Consider the following 27,866-nt stretch of genomic DNA (forward strand, 5'->3'; position numbering starts at 1 on the left):
AACTGCTGTAGACTGTGGGTATGAGCTGTCTGCCCAAAGATTATACATGCAGGCAGTTTTCTGAAGACATCACCTCCTTGTCAACAACTAGAAGGGGAGGAAAGCTGACGTGTGTCCACTCCCCCCCCCCCCGGCTTCTCTACTTGGCGGCAACCGCTATGCCAGTCCCGAGCCCGCAGATGGGCAAGAGGAGCCAGGGATACGTAGCGGGAGTGGGGGCGCACGCAGGGTCTGGGGAACATTCAGGCGGCAGCCTAAGCGCCAAGATGAAACTTCTTATCGCCATGGCGACCTGGCGCCTGGGGTTTGTCGAGCCCTGATGTATGTGCCATACCTGTGTGTGATCCTCCTGGAAGCTGAAAGTCACTGTAGTAGTCACATTACTGAAGTGAACGCCACTAGCTTCTGAGTCCTGTGCTGAGTGGCTGCTCTGCTCATTACTGATCACAGGAGGTCAACTGCTCGGCACGGCGCCAATCGGAGAACTCTGCATTTTCTTAAAAAGGTGTTATAGCTGTTAAAAAAAAAAAATTAAAAGTCAGCAGCTACAAATACTGTAGCTGCCAACTTTTATTAAATAGACACTTACCTGTCCAGGGAGCCCACGATGTCAGCATCCCAGCTGATAATAAAAATAAAGAAAAATCGGCGCTAATTCATAAAGTGCAAGAGAATAATGTATCCGTAAAAATATGATGTGAAGAAGATCCTAAATAATGAATATTCAGAACAAAGAAACAGTGCTCCAAAAACAAAATATAAAACGTCTAATTACAATATGGTGAATAATGCTCCTAAATCAGTGAATATACTACTGAATAAAAACGTCCAAAATCTGATCAGCTGTCAGGTGCTGCCATGGCCATTAATTTTATTGGAAACCGGCAATGAAGCCTTTTGGCTTCACAGACGGTTCCCTACTGAGCATGCGCGAAGCGCGCTGTACATTCTAATTGGCTTGGCGGTGGAGGGAGGAGGAGGCGGCGCTGTCTCCCGGAAGTGGAGAAGTGTACCTGTCAAAAACAGGTACCTGTTCACCCGTCCCCCCTGAAAGGTGCCAAATGTGTTACCGGAGGGGGGGAGGAAGCAGATGAGCGAAAGTTCCACTTCTGGGTGGAACTCCGCTTTAATGCATGCAAAATGTTCTCTGATTAGACAAGGTAGAGATTGTGACATCACCACCCTGCCTCTCCACCGATTCCAATGAGAGAAGGCTTTGCATTCATTGAGCAAATGCAAAGTGTCCCCTAAATGGTGCCTGTGCCAAATGAGCAGCCTCTTGTGTTCATAATACAGCAGAGCATTTGCTCAGCACTGGACCCGTAAGCTAGTGGAGATCACTGTAGTAGTGGTATCTACTACAGTGATATCAAGCTTCCAGGGGCATTTCACAGGTATGGCACATACAGGCTGGACTTATGCAAATATTTAAAAATTCCCATATGTAAACTTCAGCTTTAAGAACCAATATCTGGATTTCTCTTTCAGTTTTGTTTTAGTTTAATCATTTAAACATGCTTGACTTATTTTTGGCAGAAGGACAACTCCAGGTGGTGAATCTCTGAAGCTCTCACGATGCCATACCTGGGGTCAGAAGATGCAGTGAAAGACCTGAAAAGGGCTCTGTCTAATCCTCATATCCAGGCAGACAGACTGCGGTACAGGAATGTCATCCACAAGGTGATTCGGTAAGAAGATGCTCACCGACTGTGACTATTAATTACTGTCACACAGCAAATTTCACTAACATTGCTAACTTTCTAGAACTACAAGTTAAAAAATGAAAGTAAAACCATTTCTGCTTTCTAGATTTTCTAACGTGCTAGCTAAGTACTAGTGTACTAGTGTGAATCTCAACTTCCCCTTTAATGTGGTCGTTAAGCCACTTTATACCATCCTGTCTGGTCTATTTAATAATCATGTGTGCCCCTGTGTCTGTGTATGTGTTTTAAAAAAATAAACAGAGGGGCGCATGCGCGGCGCGATGCTGGACAGCTACTTGTGTTGAGAGATCCGCCGGAGGGGAGAGAGAAACGCCGGATTCCCAGGGCTAGATCAGTGTTAATCGAGCTCTTTTTTCCCTGCACCTCTGGAGAACAATCCTGTGCATGCCTTCAGGTAGAAAAAGCCGGGGCCGCCCGCCACAGCACTCTTTAACCACCTATCTTCTCCGCACTAAAGAGACCACAAAGATGGCGCCCAGTCCTTGCGGCCAGCAGAGACTGCCATGCCGCCCTCAACTCCTGCAAATCTGGACAGTGACCGTGAGTACTGCCACCAAATCACCAAAGCAGATCTGGATGCCATTTAATGTATGAAAAATTGGCTGATAAAATACAAACAGAACTGCATAAATCCACTAACACTTTGACACAGGAGATAGCAGTATTGGGAGGCCGCACTGATATACTTGAAACCAAGCATGATGAGCTTTCCCTTGCTCATAATGATCTCAGGAAGGATTTTGAGCTCTTGGCAGAAAATTACAACTTACTGTAATGTGGAGGTGGAGGATTTGGACGATAGGAATCGCAGGAACAACCTGCGTATCAGGGGTGTTCCTGAGTCCATCCCAGATCTTGCACCTGCTGTTTCTAAGCTCTTTAAGGGTCTATTGCCTGATAAATTACAATCTTACTTCCTCTGTGACAGGATCCATAGAGCCTTGCGCCCTAAACCACCAGCTGATAAACCCCCCAAGGATGTAGTTCTGTGCCTCAAGGACTTCCTTGTTAAAGAGGACCTCCTGCGTGCCTCCAGAAATATCCCAAATATTTATTTTGAGGGTTCCAGAATCCAAATCTTTCCTGATATCTCACAGGCCACTCTGGAAAAGCGTCATAGGATGAAAGAAGTTACACCAGTGCTGCAATCTGCTCGTATACGTTACAGATGGGGTTTCCCCTTTAAACTCACGGTACCACATAATGGCTCAGTGTATGTTGTGTACAACGTCATGGAAGGAAAGGATCTGTTGATCAAACTTGGCCTGTTGGACGCTGAGCCCAGTGCTCTTCAGCCAGTTACCCCAAGACCTTCTCCTGTTTGGGCCACCCCAGCTTCTCGTCGTGACCAATGCAGATGGAGAAAACCGTTTAGAGATTGGGCGACCTAGCACTTCTAATGCAGCTTTTGGCCTGCTCGTCCTGATAACGTCTTAGTGCTGTTCATTGATTGACCCCTGTCTCAGGAGCTGACTCTGGAATCTGGGCGGGGGGGTCCCCTCTCATCTCCACTTTTTCAACCTGTTTTTTGGGGTTTTTTTCTTTTAGTGGGGATACCTTCGCCTGGGTCGGTTTGACATTTGACTATGTTGTCTTATTGGAGGTTAACTCATATTTGGTTTTTTAATATATCTACCTCTCTACTGATGTTTTTTGTATTTTTGATATAGGCTGATCTCTCTCCCTTCCCGTTGGTTTGTCCCCCCTATAGTTCACTCACGCTGTCTCATACTAGTGCCTTACATCTGCTCCTATTGGGGCTCATGTTTTTTTTTTTTTGGCGTGATATGGGACCTCCTGCGGACTTAATTGTCCTCTGGAGTTTTATAGTTTGGATGGGTTTATGTTTTATGCCCATTCCCCTTGATTGCTCTATTTTTCATTATTTTTTTTATATGCAATCTATGTGTTTATGTTGTAAAAATGTAAAGTCAACCACACTCAAATCTAAATCTTTACTTTATTTTACTATGCAATATCATATTCCACAAGCGATTCAGTTGTTGTCTATCTCATTGGTGTGTAGGCCACTCCCTATCACTGCTGCCTCATACCATGATCCTGTTTTGGGAGCTATAATATTTTGCTTAGGTGGGCTTGTACCACTCTATATTATGTTTACATTACTTAACTAAGATTTTATAGCCTGCACATCAGGATTTAGTCAGCCGATAAGTCGGAGTTGGCTGTCGAAAGCACCATACTAACAATCCGAAAATCGGCAGATTGGTCGTCGGACGAATTTTCCCTTCAGATTTTCTTATCGTTTGTATGGGCCTTTATTCTGTGGACTAGATATGGGTCTTAAAATCCTCTCTCATAATGTGCAGGGTTTCAACTCCCCCAAAAAAAGGAATAAGGCATTTAAACATTATAAACGTTTGGGAGCGGATATAATACTGCTTTAAGAAACCCATTTCGCATTAGATAAACACCCCAAATTTTTCAACAAGTCTTACCAGCAATTTAGATGTTCAACATTTACTAACAAAACCAAGGGAGTGGCTATCTTCATCCCTAATAACATTATCTTAGATATGACTTCTACATATAGTGATCCTAAAAGCAGGTTTGTAATCCTGAAGGGTATCATTTGTGGTAAATCAGTTACGATAGTTTCTCTTTATGCCCCTAATTAATCACATGCGTCCTTTTTAAACAATTTTTTGATGTCCTGAATAAGTTCCAGTCTTCCCATATGATAGTGGGAGGGGATTTCAATCTGACGGCCCACCCAGTCTTGGATAGAAGTTGTACCACCTCTTCTACTAAAGCCTTTCCTGGGTGCTTGACTTGTTCTCTCAGTGATGTGAAGTTGGTAGAAACCTGGCGTGCTAATAATATTGGTGTGAAAGCCTATACATTTTACTCCCACCCACATGATAGCTTTGCCAGGCTAGATTATATTTTTTTGTACTCCTATTCTGTTAGCCAACTCTTCTAATGCTGATATTTATGTTTGCCCCTGGTCTGATCATCACATTGTTACCTTCAGCACATCTAATCTTGGGCTAGAGCAGTTTTCACATTGTTGGAGACTCAATGATTCTATGTTAAATGATTCATCTATTGTTACCCAATTGACCTTCTCCCTTGATGAGTATTTTGAATTGAATGATGACGGTGATCTGCCTCCGACGACCATTTGGACTGTTCATAATGCGGTTATTAGGGGGCATTTAATTAGTCTGGCCTCAGCTAGGAACAGGGCCAGAGTAGCAGATATCAGGACTCTTACTAGAGACCTTGATCGTCTTTATAACTTGCATTATCTCTCCCCTTCGGCCCCCCTTCTGGAGCAAATCTTCTCCAAACAGAAGGCCTTGGGTGATTTATTGTCAAATGATACTGAAAAGGCGCTAAGATGGTCTAAGGCCAAATTCATATTACATAGTAATTCGTCCTCCACGATGTTTGCTAGGAAGCTAAAAAAGCTGTTAAACCTACTCATGTATACAAACTGAGAAGACCTGATGGTAGAATGGTATCGCATCCTAAAGATGTGCTCGGGATCTTCACTAATTTTTATAGAGTCTCTGCTCTCGGATTCCTCTGATTCTACTGAAGAGGAGTTTGAATCTTGGATAGATAGGGTACCTATCCTATCTCTTTCCCCACAACAAAGAGAGGCTCTCAACGCCCCCTGTACGGAGGCAGAGGTCCTGGAGATTATTAAATCCCTGAAGTTCTCCACGGCCCTGGGCCTTGATGGGTTCTCTGCCTCTTATTATAAGACATTCTCCCCCATTCTGGTCCCTCACCTGAACAAATTATTTAACTTTATTCTCCAGGGTAATAGTTTCCCAGACGAAATGCTTCTAGCAAATATGTCCTTGCTTCCCAAACCTAACAAGGATCATTCCCTTCCCCAAAACTTTAGACCTATTTCGGTCATGAACAATGATCTGAAGCTTTTTTGGCGATTTTTGGCTAACAGACTGGCTGGAGATATTACTTCACTAATTAATCCAGACCAAACCGGTTTTATCCCACATAGACAACTTACAGACAACATCAGATTAGTCACCAATATAATACAAGATGCTAACTTACATAAACACCCAACATGCATTGTAAGTCTAGATATACACAAGGCTTTTGACAGCATCAGTTGGTCCTACCTTGAGCTCCCCCTTCCTAAATTTGGGTTGAATGATAGATTTCTTCAAGGCTTTAGAGTCTTATATATCTCCCCCCAAACAAGAGTGTGTATCCCTGGCTGCAACTCTGAGTTTTTTTCATCTCAGAAGAGGTACTAGACAGGGATGCCCCCTCTCCCCCCGGCTGTTCGCCCTGGCGATTGAGCCTTTTGTCTGTTCCATTAGAAATAATAAACAGATTAGGGGATATTGCAAAGAGGGCAGGGAATTTAAAATAAGCCTTTATGCGGATGATGTTCTGCTGTTTCTGTCAGATCCACACATTTCCATCCTCCAATTATTAATTGAACTGAAGGCTTTCCAAGGTATTTCTGGTTTGGGTGTTAACATTTCAAAATGTTCTATCTTTCCCTTGAACTTGCCCAATTGGCTACAGGTCTTTCTGAGTGAGAGCTTTTCTTTCTCATGGTGTGTTAAATCCTTCAGGTATTTATTTGGGCATGCAGATCACCCCCCATTATGAATTATTGTTCGTTTTGAACTTTCTTGCCCTGTTTGCGCAGATTAGGTCTCTTATTTCCACATGGTCTTCATACTATATCTCCTTCCTGGGCAGAATCGCGGTGATAAAGATGACCATATTACCTAAATTATTATTTTATTTTAGGGCTCTTCCGGTCAATGTCCCCTTCTCTCATAATGCCTATCTTCAGAGGGATTTGTCTAAATATGTCTGGAATGGTAGGAAACCCAGATGCCATAGACATGTCCTCCATGCCCCTCAACAGTTGGGCGGTTTGGGTCTTCCAGATCTGTGGCCCTATTACCTCTCTCTACGAAATTTACCCAAATTGCCCAATGGCATTCATCTGAAAAGGATATTCTGTGGCTTACCTTTGAACAGGCGTCCATTTTCCCCTGCTCCCTGCAATCCCTGCTTTGGTGCAAAGCTAAAATTCCCAGACTTACATTTCAATTTAATAAAATTATTAATCATCTCTACCAGATGTGGACGAGATTGAAAAATAAATATAAATTGGTGTCTGAGGTACCCCCACTGACTACTTATTTGGGTGAGCTTGACAACCCATCTTTCCCCCTAGACAGACGTTCACTAGTGCCATGGATATCTAGAGGTCTAGTGTCTCTTAAAGCCCTGTCTATTAACAATACATTCTGCTCCTTTGAACAGCTTCGCTCTATTTATAAGCTTCCTAGTTCTGAAGCAGACAATTACACTATTATTAGGAATTTTTCTGTTTCACAAGGCTCCTTGAATCTCTGTCCACCACACACTCCGTTTGAGGTAATTTGTTACTCCTCCCCTAGGTGTAGGGGTCTGATCTCAATTATATAACATCATTTAAACGAGTCTCCCCTCCCTGAAAAGCATAAATATATGCTGAGCTGGGAGCGGGACCTAGAATGTACTATATCCCTACTAGACTGGCAAGGGAGCGGCGATCGGCCCTCTGGAAACTGGTAAAGAACAGCTTATTTTTTAAAACGCATGCACAAGAGCACATAAGGTTATTAACCACTTTACCACCGGAGGGTTTTGCTGTCTTACGTCCAGGCCACTTTTTGCGATTCGGCACTGTGCGACTTTAACTGACAATTGCGCGGTCGTGCGACGCTGTACTCAAACGAAATTTACGTCCTTTTTTCCCCACAAATAGAGCTTTCTTTTGATGGTATTTTATCACCTGTGTGATTTTTACTTTTTGCGCTATAAACAAAAAAAGAGCGTAAATTTTGAAAAAATAACAATATTTTTCACATTTTTTTTATATGAAATTCCCCCCCAAAAAAATGTAAAAATCAAAATTTTTTTAAATTTTTGGCCAATTTGTTTTCTGCTACCTATGTTTGGTAAACAAAATCACAATAAGCGTATTTTGATTGGTTTTCGCAAAAGTTATTGCGTTTACTCACTAAGGGAAAGATTTCTGTCATTTTTGGTGTTTTTTTTTTTTAACGAGTAATGGCGGCGATCTGCGATTTTTTTTTTTTTTTTTTTTTTTTTTTTTTTTTTTTTGCGGGACTGCGACATTGCGGCGGACAGATCGGACCCTTGACTGACATTTTTTACACTTTTGGGGGTACCAGTGACATTACTACATTAATCAGTGCTATACATATGCACTGTTACTGTAAAAATTACACTGGCAGGGAAGGGGTTAATTTTATTGGAGAGGGAGGGGTTAATATATGCCTGGTGCTTACTGACATGTGTGGGGGGAGGTGACTGAGTGACACAGGGACAGATCGCAGATTCAGCTATGCTGAACCCTGCAATCTGTCACTTAGGAGATCCGCCCGCTTTGTTTACACAAGCGGGCGGATCTCCAGACTCGATTCCCCGACGATTGGGGAAGAGCGGCGGTGATGACCGCCGCTCCTCCCCTGGCCCGACTCCCGCTGTGACACAAGGGGAGGAGTCCAGCGACGTAGGTCTATGTCGCTGGACGGGAACGAGACACTTTGCCGCAGTACAGTCCCAGTTACTGGTCGGCAAGTGGTTAAACAGACTATAGACAGGAAATGAAACTTTAAATAAAACTTCAGCATAAGGAGGGGAAGGGAGGGAGGGGGGAGACAGGAGGACTGCAGATGACAGAGGCACGTAGACTGACCACTGTCAGGACTCAGCAGGCATGGTATACCGTGGTCAGTGTACAGCGGGGAGGACATAGCCAGGCACGATTAGCCAGGTATTTTAGGAGATAGAAGGTGCCAAATTACACAGCACAAGCACTGTGCTGTATAACATGCTTTAAGGAATACAGGATACATTTTTTTTTTTTTTAACAAAGGTTTTAAAAATACATTCTGCCGTTTCCCCTTTAAAAATGAATACTCGCGAGTTGCGGCTTGTGTGGTGATTGACGTTGCCTTCATGACATTGTCGAAAAGGGGCGGAGCATGGGTGACCATAAAATGATGCCCCCTCCCTTAAAAAAGTTCTGTGGACGCTCATGCCCCAAGGGCTGGAAAAAGGCAAGCAAATGCCATAGTTTGGAGATCACTGCTATAGAGGGATATGCTTTTTTTATATTTCACGTCTGAGGTTTACAACCACTTCAAATATTCTTTGTTATACATTTTCACTTGTAATTTACTAATGTATAGATCGGTATGCAAATTCAATGCCTATGTGCCCCCTTTTTTTTTTTTTTAGACATTCTTATATTTCTTTTTTTTATTGCAGACATATGACTCAGGGAGTGGATATATCCAGTGTTTTCATGGAGATGGTTAAGGCCAGTGCCACTGTAGATATTGTACAGAAGAAGCTAGTTTACTTATACATGTGCACATACGCTCCTCAGAAACCTGACCTTGCCCTCCTTGCAATCAATACTCTCTGTAAAGACTGTTCAGATCCGAATCCCATGGTGAGAGGACTAGCTCTACGAAGCATGTGTAACCTCAGGTCAGTGATACATGATCTGCACATCACCCACATTCTAAATAAAGTACTTCTGGGAACTCTGTCATCTGTACCGGAGAAGGATAATGATGCAAGGCCTATAAAAGTATTCACCTTATCATTTGATGTTTAGCTATAATACTTGTAGGTACCATATACTGTATTATATGCACTTTAGCAGTATTGTTAGCTAAACATTTATTAGATTCTGGGTGTGCAAGGAGGAAAGCACTAAATGCAGAACATATAAAGTCTGGATTTAATCGTATGTAGACTTTTGTATCATAAAAAGCAAATGTGTTTTTGGAGTTCAAGTGTACCCTCTTCGTCTGTGCTTAATACTGTTGATTGAAGCTTGTACTGAAATGATAAAATTGGAGGAATACTAATGGCTAAACAGTATGATCGTTCCAGATACCAGTTAAGCCGGGACAGAAAATAGCAGTAATTCTAGGAATTATTAGTAACCAATTGTGAACATTGTCAGGATACACACAGCACTAATTGGTAAAATAAGCTAATTGTATAAATATGTTCAATTTCATTTTTTTCCCCTAGAATGCCAGGCATTCAGGAATACATACAGCAGCCTGTTCAGAATGGTCTAAGAGATAAAGCCTCCTATGTGAGAAGGGTTGCTGTGCTGGGATGTGCTAAACTGCATGCTCAGCAAGGAGACATGGAAGTTGGTAAGTTTAGATCCAACAAAATGAAAATGTTTAGTTTGTTGCTGTAATAATGTGTAATGTTTTCTGGGGTTTGTTTCTTTACGTCTGACTTTGCTTAAAGCATTAATAAAGGCTCATTTTTTTATTAAAATAACAAACAAGTTATACTTACCCACTCTGTGCAATGGTATTGCAAAGAGCGGCTTCGAACCTCCTCTTTGTGGGTCCCTTGCCAGCACTGTCTGCTGCTCCTCTCCAGTGACTGCCCCAAAGCAAGCGCTTGCTATGGGGGCAGATGTGCGGGCTCTTGCTCAAGCCCGGCTCTCTGTACCTGTAGACACACATAGTGCTGCTCGGCTCAACCCCCTACCCCCTCCGCTCACTGGATTTGATTGACAGCAGCAGGAGCCAGTGGCTTCTGCGCGCTGGGTCAAGATCAGACTCAGGTAAGTATTAAAGCGATTGTAAATCTTTGTTTTTTTCTCCTAGAAAAATAACACACATGTTATACTTACCTACTCTGTTGCAGAGGATTTGTACAGAGCAGCCCCAGTCCTCCTCTTCTCGGGTCCCTCTTCTGCTCTCCTAGCCCCTCCATCCTGTTCAGTGTCCCCACAGCAAGCAGCTTGCTATGGGGGCACCCGAGCCAAGTTACAGCTCTTTGTGTCAATTCAGACACGGAGCCCCAACCTGGCCGCACCCCCTCTCTATCCTCATTGGCTAGCTGACTCTGACAGCAGTGGCCAATGTCTTAGCCAATCTGGAGGGAGAATCTCAGACGGCTGAGACACTCCTGGACAGAGAGGGGGGGGGGCGGGGCGGCTGAGGGGGGCTGCTGCACACAGAAAGTGCTTTTTTATCTTAATGCTAAGAATGCATTAAGATAAAAAAAAAAAAAAAAAAAAAAACCTTCTGACTTTACAACTTCTTTAAAGAGGAAGTAAACCCTCCTCTGACACTTTTACCTATAGGTAAGCCTATGATAAGGCTTACCTATAGGTACTGTAAATATCGCCTAAACTTGTACCGTTTAGGAGATATTTACCTTACATGCACCCAGTGACGTCACTGGCGCATGAGCTCTGAAGGAACGGCCGCTGGTGCCGTTTCTTCAGAGCCCCGTGCCGTGACTGTCAGCTCCCGCGCGTGTGCGGGAGTGACGTCACCGCGGCTCCGACCAATCAGATGGCCGGATGCCGCGATCCCGGAAGATGGGCGACTGGACATGTCGCCCGTCATACAGGTAAGCGGGCGGCACGGCAGGGGCTCGTTCTAAGGTAAAGCGATGCATACTAGCTCATTATGCGTTTCTCTTATAGGTTGCAAAAAAAAAAAAAGGTATATGGGTTTACAACCTCTTTAAGGAAGGGCTGAAGACTAACTAATCTTAGAAGGCGTTTTACCTTAATGCAGAGAATGCATTAAGGTACCACCAAAAGCTCTATTTGTGGGAAAAAAAGGACATAAATTTAATTTGGGTACAGAGTCGCACGACCGCACAATTGTCAGTTAAAGTAACGCAGTGCTGTATCACAAAAAATGGCTTGGTCATGAAGGGGGGTAAATCTTCCAGAGCTGAAGTGGTTAAACTACTAGCCTAATGGAACAGTAACTCTGGTGACTAAAATCACATATATAATACCGTGGAGTGTGAGGAACGTAGCAAAACTAGCTATGAAAGCAACTATAATATCTTGAATAAAGGAAGTGTGTATCAAAATGTGAAAACTGCACATTTACATACCATTTACATACCAACATGATATAAAATGTTTCATTTCCCTTTTTGTCCACACACAGTCATGTAAGACTTTGTCAAAAAAGACAACTTTCTTTTATCATCTGTACTTTCAATGGTGTGTGTACTTGCTAGGCAACAAACAGAGAAAATAAACAGGTATGATGCTGAGCTATAAATTGATATGGGTCACTTACTGCAGGGATAGCTGCCCTGGAGCAGATTAAGCCTAAGTAGATCTGTAACCCTGTAGCACTGCTTGATTTCCCTTCCCTTCATGCTGTTGCTAAAATCTTCAGCAATACTCTGTACCAGCAGATTTGCACCCTGACATCAACCCTGGTTTAAGATAGGATTGGACCTTTTTGTTTAGACAGCACTCAGCACTTGGTAGGAAATCTATTTAGTTACAGTAAAGTAGAGTTCAAGCGAGATTCTCTGCTTTTAATAATTGTCACCTGGAAATTGTAAACGATTGTCAGAGTTTTCATGCCACAACCCCCATCGGTGCAGCAGCATTGCTGAGCATCACTAGGACAAGGTAGACTTGCTTAAAGTGCTAAAAAAATGCTGGAAGTTGTTTTTTGAATATCTTTCAAAAATCTGTTTTTTTTTTTTTTTTTAAATCTATTCGTTTTATCAATTCTTAGTTTTTACAGTGTATCAAAAAATGTGCAGTATGACATCTGGCGTGGCATACTTGTCATACATTTTAATAAAGAAGTGCTGGCACGCCTATCTAATATACTATGCAAGTAGAGAGGAAACAAACCAAAGAGATTGTGATAAAATAATCTAATAGCTATGGTTAAAATATGGTTCTCATCCATGATCCCCAGGTTTTTTGGTTTGATAGCATCCTTTATTCTAACCAAGGAGTTCTTGCTTTGCTAGTTCTCTGAAATTTTTACACAAAAGAAAAAGGCAGTTAAAAGTTGAAGTTCCACCCAAATGTGGAACTTCCTCTCATTTGCTTCCTCCCCCCTCTGGGGCCACATTTGGCATCTTTCAGGGGGAAGGGGGGAAAGGGTACCTGTTTTACTTGCAAAAGTTTTTTATTTTGTAAGAAATATGTAGATTAATAACATACAATCTCAGGAAATATTGCATAAGAAAGGTATACAATGTGTCATATACAGAGCCCACTCGGGAAGGGACTTTGTAATGAAAACAATGGCAACAATGCAATACGAGATAGGCATGGTTACTAAAACAGTATTACTAAAACGTCTGAGGATCAGGACAGAATCCCAGCCCGCAAGCAAAGCACAGAAAAATATAACCGTGGACCTCCATGTAAGTTACAAACGCCCTCTGTAAACCAGGAAGGGGAACCCCCCCCTGAATCTTATGAACTGGGGTTGCATATAATCACCCTCTGAAGATATAGGTCCTGAGAGAGGTAGATACCCTATAAGCCACAAGAAAGGAGGAAGTATGGAATATCCGAAAGGAAGAAAAGGAAAGGAAAAGAAGGAAAGAACACAAGAAGAGAAAGGGGATAGGAGAAAGGATGGAGATGCTGGAGTGGATGCAAGAAGGGATCGGGTGGAGAAAATACAAAACACAGACAATTAGGATGAGACGGGTACCTGTTTTTGACAGGTACCCTTCCCCACTTCCTGGAAACTGCGCCGCAGCAAAGTTTGGCCCCCTCCTCCTACCCTCCGCCCCTGAGCCAATCCGAATGGGCAGCGCACTTCATGCATGCACAGTAGGGAGCCGCCGTGAAGCCGCAAGGCTTCACTGCCGGGTTCCCTTATTGCCGAAGGTGGCGGCAGCACCCAACAGCCGATGGAAACATCGGCTGTGGTGCCGACATCGCTGGACTCCAGGACAGGTAAGTGCCCGAATAATAAAAGTCAGCAGCTACAGTATGTGTACAGTATGTGTAGCTGCTGACTTTTAATTTTCAGAGGGGGGGGCGGAACTCCGCTTTAAGGCAAAACGTAACTAACTCTAAACCTGCACTCAGCCGCATTCTAAGCCTAATCTATATAGCACTGTAAAGAAAAAATCGCCATACTTATCTTTTCTGAAGCTGCTTCGGTCTGGTCTCCAGCAGCGCCCTCTGTGTAAAGAGAGAAAGCCAGCAACACCTGGGAAATGCCTGGGAAGTGACGTCATCCATGGACTTACTATGGGGCTTCCGTTATTGGCTGACTCTTCTACACAGTAAAGCTGCCGCTGACAGCTAAGCCTGGGACCGGACCGGAGCGACTGCAGAATAGGTAAGCATAGGGATCTTTTCTTTACAGGGTTAGATAGATTAGGCTTAGAATGTGTCAGAGAGTAGGTTTAGAGTTAGTTAGGTTTTGCCTTTACTTCCACTTTAACTTTTGTGGACTGTACACTTACAGTGTTACTAAACCAAGGAACCTGCATTCACTATATCTGATCTCCCACAATACACAGAACATGGAAATGCAATTATTTTAGTAAATATAAACTGATAAATAGTAAATACCTTTTTTTATCAGCAGTATATAGCAGTTTTGTGACTTTGTTATCAATGTCTAGCTGACCACTGGTTAAAGCTTGTAGTTTTCATTCTCCTCTGATTGTCCTATGAGGCTGCATGACCCCTGACCCTCTGTCTGGACAGTGCTGATTGGCCCTGTACTAATCACATGCACTCTCCCAAAAATAAAAATCTTGCTTGCAATACACACCAAGCTTAACATGTGCATAGTGGCTCCAAGGCTCTGTACTATCAGCAGATGGATTGGGGACAGTAAAAGAAGGGGAGGATAAGAGAACACAAGATTAAACAGCCTTCTTACACAATGCAGAGGATTAACCACTTAGGTTCCACAGTGAGTATAACAAGCATGCTTTACTGCATATACAGACTGATTTTACTTTTGTGGGTTTAGTAACACTTTTCACACATTTTTGTTTTTATAGACTACAATGTGTTTTATTTCTTATCATTTTTATTTCAGATATTTTAAGCAGTGGAGACTTTTTTCCATAACAAGTATTTTCCATAAGGCCCCGTTCACACTGGGGCGATCCGACTTCCCAGGGCGACCTCCGAAGTCGCGGTGCGAGCAGCGCGCCGCGACCTCGGAGCGGCCGGCACGGACTTCATAACATTGAAGTCTATGACGGTCGCTCCGGGTCGCCCCAAAGAAGCTCCGGACCCTTTTTCTAAGTCGGAGCGACTTGTGTCGCTCCTATTAGAACGGGTCCGCAGCTTCCCTATGGAAGGCGACCTACGGCGACCTGTGAGGCGACCAGGTCGCCTCACAGGTCACCCCAGTGTGAACGGGGACTAACAATAGATGAAAGAGAGAGAATGTCAGTAGATCTTCTATAAGACTATCAAAGATCTATACCAGCATGCCAGATTAGTTAACATTGTATCATTTGTCCCGCAGTGAACACATAGAGATGAGAGAGTTACAAATGTTACTATATCGAACCCATTGTTTTTATATATATATATATATATATATATATATATAGTGTATTAAATATTTCATTTGGGAAGATGTAATCGCGCAATACATATTAATCTGCATCACGATAATGCCTTGATGTTGGTCTTACTTCAGTGCAACGCCAACAGGTATAAAAAGAAAAGAGAAGGCGCCTGGCCCTTTAAATAAAAGATTGTTGAACCTGCTGCCCTTTTAATTGTAATAAAACAATAAATAGGTATATATCATAGGTAAAAAGGCGCTGGTAATCTTAATATATCACGTGTTATAAAAATTAATAGGTGATTTAAAGTGTAATATATGTGATTAAAAATTGCTACAAATATATATATGATCTACTATTGGTGCAATTAGCAAAGAAAAGTGCATACCAGTGCAATTTCAATTCAGAAGTGTTTGTGCTTCTCAAAGTAAATTAATCCACAAAGGTGTGGATCAGTGAACCAATAAATAGATATATAAAGAATTCCATACAAAAATCACATAAGAATATATAAAAATATAAATATATAAATGTGCTCCAAGTAGTGTTTAAAAGTCCAGGCAATAGCATGCAATCAAAATTGTGCTTGGTGGATTCTTATTAATCCCTTCACAGTGCTCCAGGTGCTGGGATGTGACAACCGTCAATTAAGAAGTGCTTGTGCTTCTCAAAGTAAATTAATCCACAAAGGTGTGGATCAGTGAACCAATAAATAAATATATAAAGAATTCCATACAAAAATCACATAAGGATATATAAAAAAAAAATCACATAAGAATATATAAAAAAGTATAAATATATAAATGTGCTCCAAGTAGTGTTTAAAAGTCCAAGCAATAGCATGCAATCAAAATTGTGCTTGGTGAATTCTTATTAATCCCTTCACAGTGCTCCAGGTGCTGGGATGTGACAACCGTGGCCTCTTACCAGCTAGCAGCAGGTCACAAGGACCCCCAACGCCTGTGATCCCTTTATTGGGTGGATCAGACCTCTCCTCGATTGCTTGGATCTCTGGCTCCTATATTACTCGAGTTGGACCATGTAGTCCCCCCATACACATAAAGATATAGAAGAACAAATAGCCTCCAATAGTGAAATACTGTTTTATTCTCCAAAAAACATACACTATAAGGTGACAATTAGCCTCTTACTATTTGTTGTGCCCTCCTGGCACTGGGCAATTCGGCAGTACAAAATCGTTTTTTTGGGTCTTAGGAAGATATTGTCCGGGGATCTGCAGCACCCTGTATCTCCTTTCCCCCTTTCTTTGTATTGCGGCGGTGGATGTGTATCCCAGCCTCTGTTCCGAATGCCTCTGTGTGTTACTTCCGGGTTAGCATTGACCACAATGCATTTCGCTTAACGAGCGTCCTCAGGCAACGCCAACAGGTGTTCTGTTAAAAAGAATTAGGTTGTCTCAAGCCTCTAAAAATGTGAAGCACTACAGCCAGCCATAGACGAATTTCACCCGGTACAGTAGAGACTGGCCGAGATTCAGACCATGTATGGGCAGGCTGAATGTACCCAAGTTAATCGATCTATCAACTTTACATGTGATTAAAATTGCTGATATAATAGCAGTAATCACTGGGTTCTCCCGGCAGGGACTGGTTTACCTACCCCTCTGCTGTGAGAACACAATGGCTCTGCAGGAGGGAATCACCCATCAACACTGTAGTTGCAGGAAAGCAAATCTCCCCGTCTTTGGCAGGCTAAGGCTAGGTTCATGCTAGTCTATATAATAAAATGCAGCATTTTACCATGCAGGCAAGCTGCCGTAGGGAGTGATGTGAGTTTCAGCATATTGTACTGCTTGCTGACTTTTTTTTCTCTTTTTTTTTTTTTTGAAGGTTCATATGGTGACACTTCATTTATGTCACTGCACTGCACAGCAATGCTGTGCGTTGTGCTACCGTGCAGTGACGTGGTGTCAACCAATACGCTGCAGAAAAATGCACAATATCATACCAGCATTATGATGTAATGGGGATACATCTAAAATAATTGTTTTCTATGTGCGCTAGTGGTGACCTGGGTTTACCCAACCCAAAATAAATGCATTTCACTTCAGATAGTGTGAACGAGCCCCAACAATGTTCTGTGACATAGGCAGTTTTGTTTGGAAAGCAAGCACTTTTCCCTCAAAAAAGTTTCAATGTGTAATGCTGGTATGTGCTCTGGATCAGGATGATCAACTGGGTAGAATCCCAAATGAACATGGTTGCATGGCATGTGTGTTTTTTTTTTTTTTATAATATTGTGTGTGTGTGTGTGTGTGTGTGTGTGTGTGACACAAATATTAATTTTCACAAAGTCTGCTACCTCAGTTTTTTTATGGCAATTTGCATATACTGCAGTAATGTTATAAAGAGTAAACATATGAATTGCAAATTCATCTTTGCAATTCATTCCGCTTTGCCATGAACATGAACTTAATCCAATAAAAAAAACATTTCTACTACATTTGTGAAGAAGGCTTTAGGGCACCAAAAAAATTCCAGGAAGTGCCAGTATTATCTCATACAGTTGATTCAGCGGCGGGATGGGGGTACCACCAGTGCAGAGCTTGCTCAGGAATGGCAGCAGGCGGGAATGAGTGCATCTGCATGCACAGTGAGGAGAAGACATTTGAAGGATGGCCTGGTGTCAGGAAGGCAGCAAGGAAGCATTATCTCTCTAGGAAAAACATCAGGGTCAGACTGATATTCTGCAGACGGTACAGGGATTGGGACTGCTGAGGACTTACTCTGATGAATCCCCTTTCCGATTGTTTGGGGCATCCGAAAAAACCTTGTCATGACAAGAAAATGTGAGCGCTACCATCAGTCTTGTGTCATGCCAACAGTAAAGCATCCTGAGACCATTCATGTGTGGGATTGCTTCTCAGCCATGGGAGTGGGCTCACTCACAGTTTTGCCTAAAAGCACAGTCATGAATAAAGAATGGTACAAAGACAGCAGAGAGCAAATTCTCCCAACCATCCAAGAACAGTTTGGTGAGGAACAATGCCTTTTCCAGCATGATGGAGTACCTTGCCATAAGGCAAAAGTGATAACTATGTGGTTTGGAGAACAAACATTGACATTTTTGGTCCATGGCCCAGACCCTAATCCCATTGAGAACTTGTGGTCAATTTCCAAGGGGCGGGTGAACAAAAAATACCCCCCCCCCCCACAAATTCTGACACACTCCAAGCATTGGTGATGCAGGAATGGGCTGCCATCAGTCAGAATGTAGCCCAGAAGTTGATTGACAGCATGCCAGGGCGAATTGCAGAGGTCTTAAAAAAGAAGGGTCAACACTACAAATATTGACTCTTTACATAAACTTAATGTAATTGTCAATAAAAGCCTTAGACACTTATGAAGTACCTTAGTGTACCATAGTAACATTTGACAAAAAGATCTAAAAACACTGAAGCAGCAGACTTTGTGAAGGCCATATATAAAAAGGAATCCAGGGATTGCTGCACTTGTAGTTTTTCCAAGTATTTATATGAGTATATATACAGTGTATATAAAAGACTGGTGTAGTTTTAGCTACACAACTGCACATTTATGTAAAAGAATGTTTTATATACTTATTTCTGTTTTATACCTTAGTGTATAAAAGAGATCTTCTAATATGACAATCTTTCAGATGGAGCCATTGTGAATGAGCTGTACAGTTTGCTTCGAGATCCAGATCCGATTGTTTTGGTGAACTGCCTGCGAGTTTTAGAAGAAATTCTAAAAACAGAAGGTGGAGTTGTCATTAACAAGCCTATAGCTCATCATCTTCTTAACAGGTTAAGTCTACTAAGATTTAGCATATTTGGTTGTTATGCTTAGAACCGTACAAATTGCAAATATAAAACATCACTTATCAGTTTATTGGTATCATTTTGATTATTTCATTTTTAGTTCATCTGGTCTGATAATAAAATCATATTGCATTTTTAAAAGACCAAAATTCTTCTGTTCCAATAATCTCAGTTTTTGACACCTCTGCTTTGATATGTTTTAGGATGGCTGATCTGGATCATTGGGGACAGAGTGAAGTTCTGACATTTCTCCTTCGCTATAAACCACGCAGTGAAGAAGAGATTTTTGATATTCTTAACAAACTGGACAGTTATCTGAAGAGCACATATGTCAGTGTAGTCATGGGAGCAACCAAACTATTTTTGATTTTAGTAAAGGAGTTTCCTCATGTGCAGACAGACATCCTTGTCCGATTGAAAGGTCCACTGCTTGCCGCCTGTACTTCTGAAAGCAGAGAGATGTGTTTTGCTGCTTTGTGCCATGTCCGAGAGATTCTCCGCAGTTTGCCAGGGCATTTTAGCAGCCATTACAAGAAATTTTTCTGCTCATACAATGACCCCCACTATATTAAGAACCAGAAGATTGACATCCTTTGTGAACTGGTTAATGATGAAAATGTACACAATATTCTTGAAGAACTCCGAATATGCTGTACAGATGTATCAATACAGCTCGCCCACACTGCAATCTTTGCAATAGGTAATGATAAATTATTAATATTATTATTAGGAGTGAAAAACAAAGGTAGGAATTTAGTATCATGTATTTGTTTGATGATGAATTCTTTTAAAAATATTTTTTCTGCATTTCTACATAAAATTCTAGCATTCTGGAGACCTTTGTGGTCACTAAAACACAGCAAATTCTGGTCTGCTGGAACTGTTCCTTCTGACAGAGACTTACTAATAAGATACCTGTCTTATTGCTTTTTAGAAGGCTTAGATTTGGGATTGTCTTCTTTTGCAAAAGCCTCTGATCTAGCTGATCTTTCTGAGAATGTTCTTTTTTCCTGTAAGAAACATCAAATCTTGCAGGATAGACGTGCTTTGGAAAAAATGAAGGCTTCTATAACTAAGCATTTGTTTGCATCTGAATTGCAGAATTGCTTAATCCACTGTAAAATCAATGGGAATTCAAAGGCAGCTTAGAAGCATGTCAGATATACTTAAAAAGCAATGCAGATAAAAGCTGAATGCATCCGAAAACATGCTCTATTTGCACATCTGCACCAGTCCTTATAGTGCAAATGCATTATTGCTGCAGTTGCTTATTTGTAGTCCTTACAGCACCCTCTCCTAGTCTAAGGGTGGCCATAGATGGATCAAAATTTGGTCGGTTTAGCAGGGACTGGCCAAATTTTTGAGCTGTATATGGCCTTCCCTGTTCGACAGAAGGTGTATTGTTAGATCGACTTCTGTCGAATGAACAAGTTGGAAAACCTTCATCAATCAGTATCTGCAGCCGATCAAGCTGGTCAGTGTACTCTGACAGCACCCAGTGCCGCTGTTAGAATACAGCGTCTCGGCGGTTGTATTCTCCCATCCACTTTGTTTGTGTGGATCTGTTTGTTTTGTAGGTCGGTTTTTTCACCCCACTGGAGCTCACTTGTCTCCAATCTTTTGAGATAATGGTGACATTGTCCCATCTGTTACAGCTACTTGTCAAAATCTTCTGTGCCTGAGCTGTGCACTCTTGTTTCTTGTGTAGGGCTCTGGAGTAGGAGCTGCTACTCCAAACTAAATCTCTATAGGACCGAATGAGCGCGCAGAACTCAAAGATTTTGAAATTGGCTGTAAGGTGTAGATGAAGGCGTACAGCCGTTATCATAAAGGATCAGGGTTAGACTGGAAGGGGGGCTGAAAGCAAGGGGGACAGGAACATAAGGCCTTGTTCATATGACCTTCTGCTTTTATAAAAGCATTTGCAAAGATTTCAGCAAGCTTTGAGCACATTTGTTAAAGCGGACCTTTACCCCCTTTTACTAAAAATCACATCATCATACAAATGAAATCATCTTATAGTCATTAAACAAAATGTTTTTCTTTTTATCTACAAGTACTGATTTTTCACTTATTGGTTGAGTGAGGCACTGGTGATGTAACCAGGGCCTCACAAATGCATTCTAGGAATTTCCTGTCACACGTTCCAGGAGGCAGACCCAGAGTGCTAGGCAGAGATCTAGGAAGTAAAGGGAGATGGATTCATCTGTCTTTAGTAAAAATGACCACCTTAAGAATAAAAATGAGGAAAAGAAAAATAAAGTGTGCAAAGAATAAAATGCCTACAATTATAATCTATAAGTATCTCTATGCCATTACTAAACATTTCTAAAAGTACCCTTGTTGTACTATTCGTGATAAGTTTAAAGTTCCACTTTAAAGCCTTTAAAGAACTCTTAAGTTCTAGTTTAGAAATGTTCAACAGAGATCCTAAAGTGTTTGTAAAGGCTAAAGGTATTTCACTTCAATTCACCTCCTTAATACTCACCTGATTTCCATCCAAAGATGTGCTCGAGAGCAGCAGTGCTGCTCTCTCTGTCTTTTCCTATTTCAAATGGCTCCTGCTGCTGTCAGTCAAAGCCAATGAGCAGAGAGCAGGGATGTGCCAAGCCATACTGTGTATGTCTATGATCACAGAGAGCTGGCCCACACATCTGCCCCCATAGCAAGCGCTTGCTATGGGGGCAGACACTGGAGAGGAAGCGTGAACAGTGCCATTCTCCTCTTGGAGACACTTAAGCCCCGTATACACGTACTGATCGTCGGCCGAACGATCGGCCGTCTTTTGTCCAGGGCTGTCATGTCTGTTGAAAACTGCAAAAGACTGCACACGAATTTTGTCGACCAACAACAGCCAACTGCAGAAGTGATGTCATGTGATGGTTAACTTTCCTTGTCTTTTTTCTTTTCGGAGCATGCCCAGTCTTGCTAATCTGCTGTCTGTCGGCCGAAATCTGTACTGACTGGCGAACAATCGGCCGTTCTGGTGACGGCCAACAAATATTTTAAAGTCTGCACGACAGATTCTGTTCGGCCGAAAATGCGCTGTCGGCTGTCGGAAGCATCATACTAACAAGCCTACAATCGGCCGATCGGTCGGCGGCCGAATATTTACGGCCGACAATCGGTACGTGTGTACGGGGCTTTACCCTATATTTAGTCCCTACTCTGTGTGCACCCCACAGGGGAATACCCTCACTCATAGCTATAGCGGAGACCAGGCAAAAGGGAGCCATTTAAAAACCGCAGGCGAACATTCACTCTGACGAAGTCCCACAAAACACTCAATCTCAGAGAAATGATGCACCCCCTTGCACCGGAGCAGGAGCTGGCTTTAACATCGGTCTCTGCATCCAATTCCTAGTTCAGGCATACAACAAGTGGCCTATTTGACAAATGCAGAATTTTCTGCATCTACAATATGTCACAGTTCCTTGGACAAATAACAACCCCAATACAGCCATCTTTGCCGCTCCCCTTTTTAACTCCCATTTCTTTACCAGAGTTAGATCCTGATATGCCTGGGGCAAGGCAGATACAGTAGGGGATGAAAAGGACATTGAGGTATTGGTCCTGTGGCTCTGTGTGTCTGCTCAATAGCTGATTAAAACACTAAACATAATATACATAGAGCCCAACTCCACGCACAACATATCCTTGCATTGAGCCCCATCCCTACACTGCAAGCGTTAATTGCTTGTAATGTCTAGGGGGTTCCGTAATAATTAGAAATACTTTTCCACACTCCAGCAAGTTCCCTTCCAGAGGTACAACTGAATCTCTTCTGCTTCATCTCTAAGTTGCTCACAGCTACAGTCACACATTTAGCCCTTCAATGTACATTGAACACTGACACTGAGCAAAAGGACAGTGCCGGAGCAGGGGTTAAGGTAAGTAATACTGCCTTTTGTTCTACCTACTAGACATAATGATTATTTATTCCTATAAATAGATTTGTAAGGATGAAAAGTGAAACATTTTTTCTGATGTTACATTTCTGTATATTTGTAGGTCGTATTGCAAGAACCTACAGTGAGAGGTGTGTGAAAATCTTGGCAGGTTTACTGGAGTTCAAACAAGAGCACATTACATCAGGTATCTTCATAACTATGGTAGCAATAATAAATTGCTGTGTCTGTTTGACATTAAAGTAGAATTCTGGGCTATACCTAACTAATCTTAAAAAATGCTACCTCTGCCTTCCTAATACCTATGCTGAATAACCTGTGTAAGAAAGATCTTTATACTTACCTATTCTTAGGTTGCTCCAATCCAGGTCACGCAATCCATCTCCCCTGTGTCAGTAAGCAGCAGCTGCAGGACAGGGGATGGTGCGCCGGCAACAGATGGGCTGTAGTAAGCCTACAATGATGTCACCACTCCTAGGCATTGCCAGCCATTGTCAAGCACTCTCTCGTCTCCCCACCAGCATTTCTTGCTTATCTTTTTAAATGGCACTTCTTACTGTGGCATATGCAACTTTATGCTTACGATTTTGGACTTTTTTTTGGTTGGATAAGCTTTGAGGAGAGAAATATGGAAGCTGCTATTGCTGACCATCCTGTAGATGCTATTCATTTGACTGTAATGCTCAACTGTATCATCAGTGCTTTCTGATGCACTGTCCTGGAACAAGCATGTAGATGATGAAAGAGGGGTTAACTCCTTATCTGCATACATAGGCGTGCGCAGCCTATTGCATTAGGGTGTGCACCCCAAAGCTCAAACACACATGCGTGTATATATATATATATATATATATATATATACACGCATGTCAAAAGTATTGGGACGCCTGCCTTTACACACACATGAACTTTAATGGCATCCCAGTCTTAGTCCGTGGGCTTCAATATTGAGTTGGCCCACCCTTTGCAGCTATGCCAGCATCAACTCTTCTGGGAAGGCTGTCCACAAGGTCTAGGAGTGTGTCTATGGGAATGTTTGACCATTCTTCCAGAAGCAAATTAGTGACGTCAGGCACAGATGTTGGACGAGAAGGCCTGGCTCGCAGTCTTTGCTCTAATTCATCCCAAAGGTGTTCTATCGGGTTGAGGTCAGGACTCTGTGAAGGCCAGTCAAGTTCCTCCACCTCAAACTCACTCATCCATGTCTTTATGGTCCTTGCTTTGTGCATTGGTCCAAATCATTTGGTGGAGGGGGGATTATAGTGTGGGGTGTTTTTCAGGGGTTGGGCTTGGCCCCTTAGACTCTTAGGGCATCAGCATACCAAGACATTTTGGACAATTTTATGCTCCCAAATTTGTGGGATGGCCCCTTCCTGTTCCAACATGACTGCGCACCAGTGCACAAAGCAAGGTCCATAAAGACATGGACTTAGTATCGGTGGTGTAAAATTAACTTCAAGTGCAATAATTTACATTATAATAGTAACTAAAACATATAAAATTAAGTGTAACAATCTAAAAAATAAAAATTCCAAAGTGCTCTACTGGTGTGAACCTTCCACCTAAAAAGTTTTTGCACTTAAGTTAAATTGTATGGCAAATATCTGTAGAGGCTGTAGAGGGGTTCCACCATCACTGCTAAGTTTTGAAAAAGATGTATGCCTTATTTTCCTTTTGATGTGTATTACAGGTGAAATTACATGTGAGGCACTGATATGGACTGATAGGCAGCACTAATAGGCACTTGTTCTCAGCACTGACTGGCACTGATGAGGCTGCACTGATGGGCACTGATTGGCAGCACTGAGAGGTGGCACTTATTGGCAGCACTGATGGGAACTGATAGGTGGCACTGATAGGCAGCACTGATTGGCAGCACTGCTGGGCACTAATAGGCATCACTGATGGCTACTGATAGGCGGCATTGGTGGGCACTGATAGGCACTGTTAGATGTCACTAATGGGCACTGATGAGGCGGCAATGGTTGGCACTGATGGGTGGCACTGGTGGGCACTGATGAGGTGGCACTACTGGGCACTGATAGGTGGCACTACTGGGCACCACTTATGGACACTAACAGGGGAGAGGGGAGTTTCACATTCAGCAGACAGTGAGACTTGCAAGAGCCGCTCAGTGTGTGTGCAGTGGCGTACCTAGAGCATTTGGCACCCGGGGCGGATCCTATATCTGGCACCCCCCCAACTTTAAAATGTAAAAACACCCACAAAAATTTGTAATGTTTTCAAGAATATTTATTGCACAAAATTCACAGCCCCCCATCACAGTGCCCCTTGCAGTCTGCCCCCCGTCTCTCTCTAATCACAGTTCCCCCTTTTGCACTCTCTACCTCCCCTGCACAGTCCTACCTTCAGCATAGATAGATAGCTAATATTATTAGCAAAGGAGATATTCAGAGACTACAGACATGATACAGGAGATGGTCAGAGACTGTAGACATGATACAGGAGATGGTCAGAGACTACAGACATGATAAAGGAGATGGTCAGAGACTGCAGACGTGATACAGGAGATGGTCAGAGACTGCAGACGTGATACAGGAGATGGTCAGAGACTGCAGACGTGATACAGTAGATGGTCAGAGACTGCAGACGTGATACAGGAGATGGTCAGAGACTGCAGACGTGATACAGGAGATGGTCAGAGACTGCAGACATGATAAAGGAGATGGTCAGAGACTGCAGACATGATACAGGAGATGGTCAGAAACTGCAGACATGATACAGTAGATGGTCAGAGACTGCAGACGTGATACAGGAGATGGTCAGAGACTGCAGACGTGATACAGGAGATGGTCAGAGACTGCAGACATGATACAGTAGATGGTCAGAGACTGCAGACGTGATACAGTAGATGGTCAGAGACTGCAGACATGATACAGTAGATGGTCAGAGACTGCAGACGTGATACAGGAGATGGTCAGAGACTGCAGACATGATACAGGAGATGCTCAGAGACTGCAGATATGATACAGGAGATGCTCAGAGACTGAGGACATGATAGAAGATAGAAGAGCACTAGGGGGGCCGGAGAGCACCGGGGAAGCAGTGAGCACTGGAGGAGCTGAAGGGCACGGTTGGGGGGGGGGGGGGCTGGAGAGAATTAAGAGGGGGTTTGGAAAGCATTGTAGGGGGGTTGGAAGGCGCAGGGGGTGGAGAGCACTGGGGGGCAAGCAGGGAAAACCTGGGGGATGGAGAACACTGGGGGGGGGGCAGGGAGCACTTGGGGGGCGGGCAGGGAAAACCAGGGGGGTGCAGAGAGCACTGGGGGGGACAGGGAGCACTCGGGGGGCGAGCAAGGAAAACAAGGGAGTGGAGAGCACTGGGGGGGATAGGGAGCACTTGGGGGGCAGGCAGGGAAAACCAGGGGGGTGCAGAGAGCACTGGGGGGAGACAGGGAGCATAGGGGGGAGGGGGATGAAAAGCACTGTGGGGAGCTGAAGAGCATGGGGGGGGTGCTAAAGAACAGGGGGGTCTGGTGGTGGGGGGATTAGGAGCACCGGGGGGCTAGCAAAAGAAGTTGTATAGGAGGGGGATGGGGCAGCTACATATAGATGAGTTGATCTTTCCCTATTCTTCCTGCAGGAGGGAGAGGAGGATAATCAGTTATTCAGCAGCTGCAGAAAGAATAGGGAAAGATGAATTCCTCTATATGAAGCTTCCCCATCCCCCTCCTATCCAACACACACACTTGGGCAATAGGCATGCACTCACCTTCTTCCCGCCGAGGCTCCTCCCCCTTTTCACCGCCGAGACTCCGCCCCCTTCTTCCTGCCACAGCTCCGCCCCCTTGTTCCTGCCCCGGCTCCGCCCCCCGCTAGCAGCACGAACTGAAGGAGCTGCCACTGCAGCTGCCTTCACACTGCGATGGGGGATCTCAGAGCACGCTGGCTGACACCCCCCAGTGCGTGCCCCCCCGCCCCCATTGGTACCCCACTGTGTGTGTGACACTGTCATGTAATGTAGCTGATTTCAGGGAGAAAGCCCAGCTGTCAAGGTGATGTCGGGGGTGGGCGGGATCAAGTAGCTGTCAAACACCAGCCAATGATTGGGCTGCTTAAGAAAGAGGCGGAGCCACATAAACGAAGCTGCGGCCCAGACCCCATCCCATTGGCTGGTGTTTGATAGCTGTTCGGTCCCGCCCTCCCTCGACATCACCCCTGAGTTTTGACAGCTGGTCTTTCTTTCCCCCTGCAAGCATTAACATTACCTGACAGTGTCACACACTGAGCGGCTCTGACAAGCCTCACTATCTGCTGGAGCCAACAGCACAGCCGCCTCTCCACCAAGTATCTCACTACCCTCAGTGCCAAAGATGGAGATCTCGGGAGACAGCCGGCCCTACACTAACAGACACAGGGTGATTAGGGTGTGCCCAGGCACACCCGGCACACCCCGTGCGCACGCCTATGTCTGCATACCTGTTTTAGGTCATTTGCACACTCTATAAGAGAAAAAGTGGGTCATTATGACAGGCAACTATCATTCTAATAAAAAAAAATCAGCAGTGACAACCCCAATGTATTCCCTGTCAAATTTATTTTAAGATACCTCACCTAGCAAAATAATATGTTTTTTTTATCAAAAGAGAAACCTAAAAGGTTCACTTGCAAAATGCTAATTTTTATACATGCTATTTTAAATCAATAAAAACTCTTCCTGATCTTAAATAAGCAAAATGATTGGCTTTCAGTAAACAGCAGTTTTTGTCAGCCTGATTTCAGATTTAGGAGCATTTTTTAGCAGAACATCAATCAAATGCCATTGGCATTTATATTGTCCTGTTGTTGAGGTCTGTGCAGTGTGTCTTATATTGTGAGCTTTTTGTGTTCTTCTTTCCCAGCTGTCATACAGACATTTCGGGACCTTGTTTGGCTGTGTCCTCAGTGTGTAAGTTCAGTGTGCCAAGCCCTTCCTGGCTGTGAAGGAAGCATTCAGGATAACGAGGTAATTTGTAACATGATTTTCCATTTATTGCTTTAACCTAAAAAAAAAGAATATGTAATAGGTAGCATTACCAAAAATAGATTGATGATGATTTGCGCG

The 27,866-nt window shown here is 43.2% G+C and overlaps 1 protein-coding gene across 1 annotated transcript in view; it reads left to right on the forward strand.

The window, feature by feature from the left end:
• The window catches only part of AP4B1 (adaptor related protein complex 4 subunit beta 1), a 71,732-nt gene that overhangs the window by 10,108 nt on the left and 33,758 nt on the right, over positions 1-27,866 (forward strand). The window contains exons 2-8 of the mRNA XM_082245986.1: positions 1,537-1,688; positions 9,036-9,260; positions 9,816-9,946; positions 18,732-18,879; positions 19,098-19,594; positions 22,906-22,989; positions 27,664-27,767. Coding sequence (XP_082102112.1) covers positions 1,576-1,688; positions 9,036-9,260; positions 9,816-9,946; positions 18,732-18,879; positions 19,098-19,594; positions 22,906-22,989; positions 27,664-27,767 — 1,302 coding nt within the window. The 5' untranslated portion in view covers positions 1,537-1,575. The remainder of the gene's footprint in view (positions 1-1,536; positions 1,689-9,035; positions 9,261-9,815; positions 9,947-18,731; positions 18,880-19,097; positions 19,595-22,905; positions 22,990-27,663; positions 27,768-27,866) is intronic.

Source organism: Pelophylax lessonae (genome assembly GCF_965119305.1).
Source record: "Pelophylax lessonae genome assembly, chromosome: 2".
NCBI lineage: Eukaryota > Metazoa > Chordata > Amphibia > Anura > Ranidae > Pelophylax > Pelophylax lessonae.